The sequence below is a fragment of the Camelus ferus genome, chromosome 27 (genome assembly GCF_009834535.1).
Source record: "Camelus ferus isolate YT-003-E chromosome 27, BCGSAC_Cfer_1.0, whole genome shotgun sequence".
NCBI lineage: Eukaryota > Metazoa > Chordata > Mammalia > Artiodactyla > Camelidae > Camelus > Camelus ferus.
In genome coordinates, this window is record NC_045722.1 from 8,447,817 (window position 1) to 8,457,397 (window position 9,581).

At 48.6% G+C, this 9,581-nt stretch overlaps 1 protein-coding gene across 1 annotated transcript; it reads right to left on the reverse strand.

The window, feature by feature from the left end:
* Nucleotides 1-1,017: 1,017 nt before the first annotated feature.
* Nucleotides 1,018-9,029, reverse strand: MESD (mesoderm development LRP chaperone). Its single transcript, XM_032469287.1, is given in 4 exon segments — nucleotides 1,018-2,422; nucleotides 3,930-4,066; nucleotides 4,068-4,163; nucleotides 8,746-9,029. Coding segments are annotated over 4 exon segments (699 nt in total). The 5' UTR covers nucleotides 8,953-9,029; the 3' UTR covers nucleotides 1,018-2,163.
* Nucleotides 9,030-9,581: the final 552 nt, after the last annotated feature.

Sequence of the window (9,581 nt, forward strand, 5' to 3'; positions counted from 1 at the left end):
CACAACTTGTATGAGCTTTAGGGACCCCCTACCCCTAATCTGTGTACCTCACCGCTCCAGCCTGCTCCTGTGCTGTGCCCCAACCTCTTCATTGGCCTTCTCGTTGTCCTTCCTGTTACTTCAAACCACAGGGCCTTTGCATGGACTGTTTCCTCTGTCTAGGTCCTTTCTGACTATCCCAAGATTGCTCCACTTTTTGGCACTGTGTACTTCTTTCCGGTTTCTAGCAGTTGCCATTTTCTGATTTCTGTGTGTGATTAGTGTTTGTGTTTCCCCACCAAATCACTGTTTCATGACAGCAGGGGTACATCTACCCTGCCCCTGGCACCTTGTGGTGCCAGCACATAACAGGCAGTTGGTCAACACGGGCTGAAGCAGCCGCACGCTGCACAGGAAGCCGTGACACACGTGCACATTCTGACGCTGGAAGACAGCTAAGTGAAAATACAAGGTCTTGGGCAGCGTGAAGGGTGTGCTCCCTTCTGTTGAATGAGAAGCAGCATCCGATCAGGACAGCTGCCCCACACTAGGCCATCACGGTGACCACCTGTCTAGGCGAAAACTGAAAGCACCTAGGGACAGGGCTCGTTTCAGACACGGCTGGATGCAGGGGCTTAGATGAATCGGGACCCGCTCTCTCCCCGCTTCTCCCCGCTGCAGCGCTGGCCCCATCCTTAGACAGCTCTCCTCTGGACAGGGGAGGAGGGGGCAGCACCTCCAGCCTCACTTCCCTGGGCTCAAACTGTATGCGAAACGAAAAAACATCTCTTTCCGAGGCGGCTCCTGCAAACTTACCCTGGGATTAGCTGACCGGACTAACGCCCTTCATCCCCAGAGCGTGGGGCTTGCAGGGCAGACACCCCACCGACAGCACAGAACTGAGAACAGAGAGAGTGCGGATCATCAGAGAGTAATCTGAGTAGTTACCAAAATAAGGGGAAATACACAACATTGTAAACTGACGATACTACAGGTAAAAAAAAAATTAAAAACGGTGCCATGAGGCCAAAACAAATATGCATCACTATAAACCAGTAAGTGTATTTTTTTTTTTAAACAAATGAACAGTAGCTTCCCACCGGGGCAAGGCAGTGGCAGTGGGGAGACAAGACGTTCCGCCTGGCACTGTTCTTCAGGGATGTTTCCTAACCGTGTAACATGCGCTATTTTTAATTTGTTAAAATCACAATGGAAGTTTTTTTTTTAACAAATCATTTTAGTTCTTAAAAATGACACCTGTGTATAAATTCTGCAGCTCTTCCTCACAGTGGGCTCTGACACAGAACAGCAAAATTAGACAGGCAGTACATCACGCTAGTACCATACGAAAAACACCACAAATTTAGGCACTTTATAAAAAAAAAAAGTTTGGAAATGAATGAGGTTATCAAGTCTTCTGCTACACTCTGCAAAGGACTCTGCTGATGCCAGATTTACACACTTTAAAATGATCACATTAAATGGCACACACAGCTCTCAACACCAGCATGACTCTTTCCTAAATGAAGTTCTATTCTGACAGACCCCCTGAACTGACAGACCCCATAAAACCTGACAGATACCAAGAGTTCTCTGTAACTGATGAGAGGAATTCAAGTCCAAGAAATGCAAAGTGAATTATCAGGATTTCCAAGTTACGTTATTCTCCGCGCTCTGCATCTTCTGCATAGATCTGTGCTTCACACATCCTGATTGTGTACCGAGATGCCGGTGCTCCCACGGCATGTTTCAAGGCTCACAGTCATGGTAGTGATGTCCACGGCACAAAGAGCCCGATTCAATTAAATCAAGAGTTTTAAAGTTTAGAACCTGGTATCCTTTTGGTTAAGGGAAAATGGAACGCATGGACACAGCGGGCTGCCAGGCCGGAGCAGGTGCGGTGAGGGGAGCGGTGCCACAGTCCGCTCGGCGGCCCCCCCAACATTTAAATGGGAAAAAGCAACCCCGTCAGCTTTCTCTAGTAAACGTCAATGTGTCAGCATCCCGTGTTAATTACAAAACCTCTGCCTTCTTACTGAAACTTTGACACCGTAATTCTTATACTGGCCACAAACTGGTCACGTGGCAGACCTTTTCTAGAAGAAACTGGAATTCCATCCGTGTGCGGTTCCCCACACCCGCCCCCAACCCGGCGTGCGCTCCCCTGCAGAGCAGCACGGCCCCTCACAGCTCTTCTCTTTTACTCCCAGCTCGGTTGTCTTCCTTTGAAGCCTGGGACTTTGGCTCTCCCTCCTTCTTCTTTTTGCCCTTCTCTTGCTTGGTTTTATTTTTCTCTTTGCTTCTTCCTCCTTTGCCAGGATACACCTGTCCCTCCAGAGTTACATCAGCGCACCTGTCTTGACTGACCAAAAAGTCCTTGATCTCCCAGGCGTAGCTCCCATCACGAAGCATGAAGATAGCGCGGTCTGACCCCACGATGAACCTTGGCGGAGAGATGGGATCACAGTCAGCACATGGTCGTCAAGCGTGAGCGGGTCAGAGCGGTCGGGGGCACTTAACCAGGAAAAAGAACCCCTTTCAAATGCTACATGAACACAGAACAAAAATTCTATCTGCCAAGGCTTAGTGCTTTTGACATTCACTGTTTGAAAATACTGGCTGGCTGAACCATTTAACACCTCAGCTCAGATCAAAACGGAACAGACGGTGGATTTTGTCCGTGTGCAATAGGTGGTGGCCGATGGAAGGGACAGTGTTAGGAAGAGGGTCTTAGGATGCTGCAGACCTGGCTCGGGGGCTGCTGCTGCAGAAGCAGGGGGGCGGCTGCAACCTGGGTCTGCGTTACCTTCTGAAGTGCCCAGCCAAGGTCTCACCGGACAAAAGGCTTCTGTTGATAAAGGCTGAAACACCAGTTTATATGGGGCCATAAGAGGCCCACGAAGGACTCAGGAGGACGCTGGGCTGCTGGACAGAAATCTTAGCCCTGGAGGTCAACAGCAAGCAGCCCAAGTATGTCCACGCTCAACAGGTCTCAAGGACCAAAGAGGCACGGAATGTGGTTTGGGTGGATGGACCACGAGGGTGGCCAGTGGGCACGATCCTTCCATTCCTGGGGGGCTCACCCACACCTCCGCCCTTCACTGTGTCATGCCGCCACCAGCCCCGAGATCAGTGGCCACGGCCCTGGGCCAGTCATCACCGCAACATTTATTTGTTCCCCTAAGTGTCAATTTATGCTAACAAAGCGAACTGCCATCCTAGACACTTTCTAAGCACTCCTTTTTATTACTTTCACATTTCCCAAACTAAGACATTTGAAAACCCTAAATTTCAGAACTGTTATTGAAGGAGAAAAAGGAAATTACTTAAAATTGCATCTCAGGATTATACTGAGCTTAGAGAACCGGACCCCGTCCCCTAAATTAGCAGTCTGCTCCAAGCGTATGTGTGAACATAGCTACACATTGAAGCACTCTCCAATGGGCAGAAACTCCTAAAGGAAACAAGCACGCTGTCCAACCGACTAATGTGCCCCACCAGAGGCTGAACTACGCAAGTTTTCACTCAGGTAAAATAAAAGTTAAAGATACAAAGAGAAATAACTTTAGGATCAACTGAGATATTAAAAAGCAAACAAATAAACAACGAACTTACTGGCTTTGTTCGATAACGAATTCTTTCTCTAAAGAAAAAGGGGGGAGGGTACAGCCCAGCGGCTGAGCGCGTGCTCAGCGTGCACGAGATCCTGGGCTCAACCCCCAGCACCTCTGTTAAAAAAATAAATAAACCTAATTACCACCCCCACCCCCAAATAATAAAAGAAAAAAGAAAAAAAAAGTTAGATAAATAAATAAATGTAAAATAAAGACTAAACAGGGAAGGTCGAGGGCCCTACGTACAAGCACTGCCGGAAGGGAGCCCCTGACACACGGGCTCAGAAAACGTCCCCGCAGAGCCCAGTTTTCCCAGCAAGGTGGCTGGGGCTTTACCTCTGGACGTCGTAGTTGGCGTTGAAAAGGCTGCCCTGCCAGAGGCTCGTGATTTCCTCCGTCTCCTTCTCGGTGGGGCTTCCCGACACAGTGACAAACATCATGAGAGTCTTGCCCTTCTTCGTCATTTTCAGTACTGCTCTCAGGCTTGCCCGGGTCTATCTGCGAGAAGTCGATAGGAGCGGAGGGTCTCTTGTGCTCGGGGAGGTCTCCCTCTTCTATGTCGTCATCTTTCTATCAGGATAGGGGGGAAAGCATCAGACATCGTCAGAAGTGTGCTTCTGAACCGGCAGAGGCAAGAACACCTGCACGTGACGTCAGGTGCAGGTCTGTGACCTAAGTTACAACAGAAAAGAAGAAAACCCAGACTTGCTCCTCTAGCTGACTCTCAAGCAAAGTCTAAGTTCCAGGCAGCACCCATCACTCCAGGCCAGCAATCACAGAGAACCCCTGTGTGATGGTTTCTGCAGCTTTTTTGCTCTCAAAGAATCTACCCAATACGGTAGATTCTAAGAACAGCCACGTTCTGGTTTGGTCATACAACTAATACTGCACAGCAATGAAGAAAAACAAATACTGATACGTGCCACAAATCTCAAAAACATTGTATTGAGAGACAGAGCCAGGAACAAAAATCAGATACGCTACCCAATTCACTTATTTAAAGTTCAGGAATAGGCAAAATGAATCTAGGAGAAGAGAAATCAGAACAGTGGCTGTGTCTAGGAGGGGGTTATGAGGTGGGCTCGACTGAGAAGGGACACAAGGGTACTTTCTGGGGTGAGGGAAATATATTTTGACAGGGGTGTGGATAACACAGATGTATCAAGTTGTCAAAACTCATGGCACTGCATACTCAAAACCTGCATTTCATGTACATCAATTTCACCTGAAAAATAAGAACGGTAAACAAATACTCAATTCTAGTTAGCAGGCTTGGTTTTCAGTGGTGTGAGCTAGAGATTCTGAACCACACTCAGTACAGGTTGGCTATCACCACTTGGCCCCCTGGAAATCAACTAGGGAAATCACCCTCACAAAATACACAGGAGCTCCTGGTGGTCAAATTCACAGGCTGTTTCTGTCTTTATTCTATTTCTCCATAACATCTGTTATGGTCTCCTTAATACTTCCAGACTTCTAGGTGATTCAATAACCTTAAATATTTTTATTTTTCAAACCGATTTTTACTAATGGTCGTGAAATTAACTGCATAGGTCACACGCAGCATTTCTTTTTTAATGAAAACATAATTAAGTGATCAGAAGTCTAGTGCAGATAGCAAAGGTAAAGAATCCTTCAAGATAGAGAAGAAAAAAACCAGTACCCTGGGTGTAGTTAACAGTCCAGTTCTACTCTTAGTTCCTTGGCTTCCCAGGGTAATCTTATCTCATTTTTCTAAGCTGAGAGCAATCAAACCCTTACCCCCAGGCCTGGCTAGAGTCCTGTAATCAGGTCAGGCATGCCCCACACCCAGGCATGGTCCTGCCTCCAGGCCAGTCCTGCATTTCTGACTGTCTTCACCAACTTCCCCATTGCTGTCTGTCAAATTTAATAGCTGCAAAGCTGAACTCCTCTTTTCTGTAAATCCTTTCCTTCCTCCCATGGTCCTTGACTAGCTACCATCTGAGTAGCTATGCTGTCCCAGGCACCTCTCATTTATGATCTCCCACCTCAGGACAACTCTGCGAGGCCCCACTGAATACATGACATGGATGAGACTCAGAGAAGACAGGTAACTTACTCAATGTCACATGCCTGAAGTATAAACTCACAGTCTGGCTCTGAATCCCCCCCACCTGGCCCTCCGTGGCACCTGGTGACAGTAACATCAGGTGAAGAATCACCTTTGGTTCTTCTGCACTAACCAGGCCTCAGCACCAGTCCTAACACAGTGGAAGGATTTGTCCCTTTCTGGCCCCACTCCACACACCTGACGCAGGCCTCTCACTGCAGCTCTGATTTTGACACTAGCAGAGGAGTGGGGGGGAAATTCAGGGATTGCCACCCAGGGAGGAGGTACTGATTCCTCCCAGAAAAGCTCCCACAGAGATGGATCTGCTCTCCCACAGAAAAATCCCTGCTCCTGGGGAAGGGTGCTCACATTTGCAGGATCTGCAAATACGAGTCCACAAGGAACTCTGCCAGGTGGGATGTTATCCAGCTTGAAGGATGAGGAAAATGAGGATCGCACTGTTTCCAAGGAGTAAATCTGTGTGCAAAACCTCTGTCCTTCCACTACATTATCTGGTCATCCTCCTGGTCTCACAGTCAATCAACTACCAAATCCTGCCAAGAACATCAAAATCTCTCACATTTCTTTCTCCCTTCTCCTCCATTCTTGCAGCTTCTCACTTAACCCAGGTCCTCCTAATTACCTTTCATATGCATATGTGTTCACCAATGTGTAAGGCAGTGAAGTAAAACGGTTAAAGGAAAAGGCTTTAAAGTCAAGTGACCAAATCTGAAATTAAGCTAATTTGCTGTGTGACTTTAGGCAAGTTATTTAACCCCTCTGTGCCTCAAGGTCTCATCTAGAAAACAGAGATAAGTACCTCCTTCATTAATGTGATAAAGGGATAAAATGAGATTAAGTGCTTAAAGTAGCCCTCTGAGCTAATGAACACCCAATAATTATTGTCTCTGCTTTCAGAGTTTCTCCCTGCCCATCCATCCTACATTTTGCTGACCAATTAATTTTTCTCAAATTTAGCCCTCATCATGATATTCCACTATTCAAAACATTCAATAGCTGAAACAACCATTCCAAGGCATATTCTGAAGCCTTTTAAAAATATTACAGACTATGCAGTAACCCGGGGAAATGCTTAATATGTATCAAATGAAAAAAATAACAGCAAAAAATTCTATAGATGCAATGCTTTCAGCGGTAAAAACTTATGTCTGCACACAGAAGGGCAACCAAATGACTGAACACATGGTTTGGGATGAAGTCATGGCTGATTAAATACCCATATTCCAGTACCGTAATATTTGAGTAACACAACTTTTGAAACTCATCACAGGCAGCATTTTTCCTTCTAAATAAAGTCCAAACCCCACTGGATCCAAGGCCGAGCAGGACCTGGTTCTCACCAACCTTTCCATCTTTCTCTCTCATTATGTTGCTTCAGAAAGTCTGTTCTAGACAACCCAATTTATACTAGCATAGCTAATAATCAGAGCAGCACTACTGTAGGTCCTTTCCATTTTCTCAGTTAATCCTTGCAACAACTCTGAGGTCGGTCCTAACAACTCTATTTTGCAGGTGAGGAAACTAAAGTACAGAGGGGTTCTTCACTGGCTCCAATTTCCAAGCTGAAGTGGTCTGAACCCAGGAAGTCCAACTCCAGAGCCTGGGCTATTAATACTGACACTGCTTTGGCCAGTTCCCACGTGTCCCATCCACCTCAGCTCATGCTGCTCAGTTAGTAATGCCCTTCTCCCACACTGCCTTCCTATCTGAAATGCCACTTCCTTCCTGAAACCCTTTGGGATTCCCACTGCACTTTCTTTCCATAGCACTCAGCCATGTCTAGTGTGTATTAAGGATTATTTTTATTATTATCTACTATTCCTGATAGTTGGAACACTCAGTCACCTCTGCAGGTCTTTTTGTCTAGCTCAGGGTCTGAGTACTTCCAGGCTAGGATTTCTGCATGAGATGCTACTCACACCTTGGTGGGTCAAAAACTTCATTTGTTAGAGCCCAAAGAGAGCCTGGGAGATTGCAAGGGAGATGGAAAATCAGTTCCTTCTTCCTTGGTGGTGTGCACACACCCAGACCTACCCCAATCTTTCCATCAGCTGCAGGTCAACTGCTTTCTTCTAGTCAAGTGCATCAGATGGCATTTTAAACTTATGTCTGAAAGCCTCTATCCAATACATACACATATGGAGATAACCACAAAATAATAAAACATCAGTGTTGGAAGAAATCATCCAGTAAAATCTCATTCTGCAGATAGGAAACCCGAGGCCTAGAGTGGAGACATGACTCTCCCAAGGTTATACAGTGAGCAGAACCCAAGTTTCTGTCTCTTCTCCACCAGCTGGGCAAATTAACCAGGCCAACACAACTACCTTTGGAAGGGAAAGAGGTAGCAACATTTTCGGTTAGTGAACTTTACCTAAAAAGCTTACTACACACTCGTGTGCATTCAAGTAACAAACAAGAAAACAGACTCTCACTCAAACTCAAATCAGAAAAATGACTCAAAGTCATTGCTCCTTTAAACGAAAAATGTGAGTTCCGTGAGAGAGAGCCACTTACTGGTCTTTGCTACCAGCCTCCGCCCCCATCCCCCCAAAGTAAAGCCACTCACAAAATTACAAACTCTCAGCAGGGACATACACCAAAATGGGAACTCAGAATTCGTAGAGAACACGGGTGAACAATGAAAGCTGAGACGGCCCTCTTGAAAGATAATCCTCACCACACCCCTCACCCATCTTCTGGAGTGGAGTAGAAAAGGCCTCCCTCCACATTTCCAGGGACAGCTCACTGCCCCGTGGAGACCAGGGCACTGAAGGCAAACAGGACAGAACAGTGGGAGGCCATGACTGGAGAGGCCCGAGGGATGGTGGAAGAGGACACTGGGACGAATGACCTGAGACGGGGGTCGGCAGGCCGCAAGGGGTCAGCGGGGGCCGGAGCGAGCCAGTAAGGACTCATGACATGAGCAGAGAAGAGGTTATGGGGTCGGCAGATACCGAGACGGAAGACTAAAGGGTCCCAACACGGAGGGGGTAAGAGGTCACTGGGAGCGGGGCCCGGGACAGAGAAGAGCCGGCAGAGTGTGCGCGCGCCGCGGACCTCCCACTGTTCCAGAAGACGAGCCATGTCCGCATCATTGTAGTCGCGAATATCCTTCTTCTTCTTTCGGGGAGGTGGGGTAGCCTCGCTGGGCGTCTCGGCCGGGCCGTCGGCGGCGAAGACCCGAGGCGGCAGCAGCAGGAGCAGCAGCAGATCAGATACACAGAGAACAACCACAGCCGCGCGCGCCCAGCCGGAGGCCGCCATCTTTACCGCGCAGCGCCGTGCCGCCGCGGAGAGCGGACCTGCGCGAGCCGCCGGCCCCGCCCCAGGCCGCCACTTTCCTGGGCCCGCCCCCTGCCTTCGCGTACGTGGGACCCCGCCCCATAACGCCTCCGGTCCCGCCCCGCCCCGTGGCTCCGCCCACCAGCCAGCGGTAGCCTACCAGGCCCCGCCCCGTCACGTTTCCTCCATCCCCCACCTCCGGGAGCCACGCCCCTCCGCCATCTTGGCTCCGCCCCGGCCCACGGGTTCCTCGGTTTGGTCCTGCTGAGAGCCTTTCTTCCCTGGCCGGCTGGGTCGGACCGAGTACTCCCGTTCACTTTCCGCCAGAGGCCGACCTATTCCTCTCTTAACGCGTAGGCCGGGTCCCAAAGTTCACCCAGGGCCTCTAATCCTCAAACAGCGCCTCACGAGGCCTCAGTTTTTCGCCTGTGAATTGAATCGGCGCTGGAAGTTCTGGGAGCTGCCTTTGCTCCTAAGAAACCCCGTTTCACGGTGTCACACGTTTCCTCTGTCTCCTGCGATTTCCTTTGAGGACAGTCAGTTAAAAAGAAGTGAGTGGCAGGTAAAGCAACTTGCTCAGATCATCAATAGACCAGGCCCACTGCTTTCCT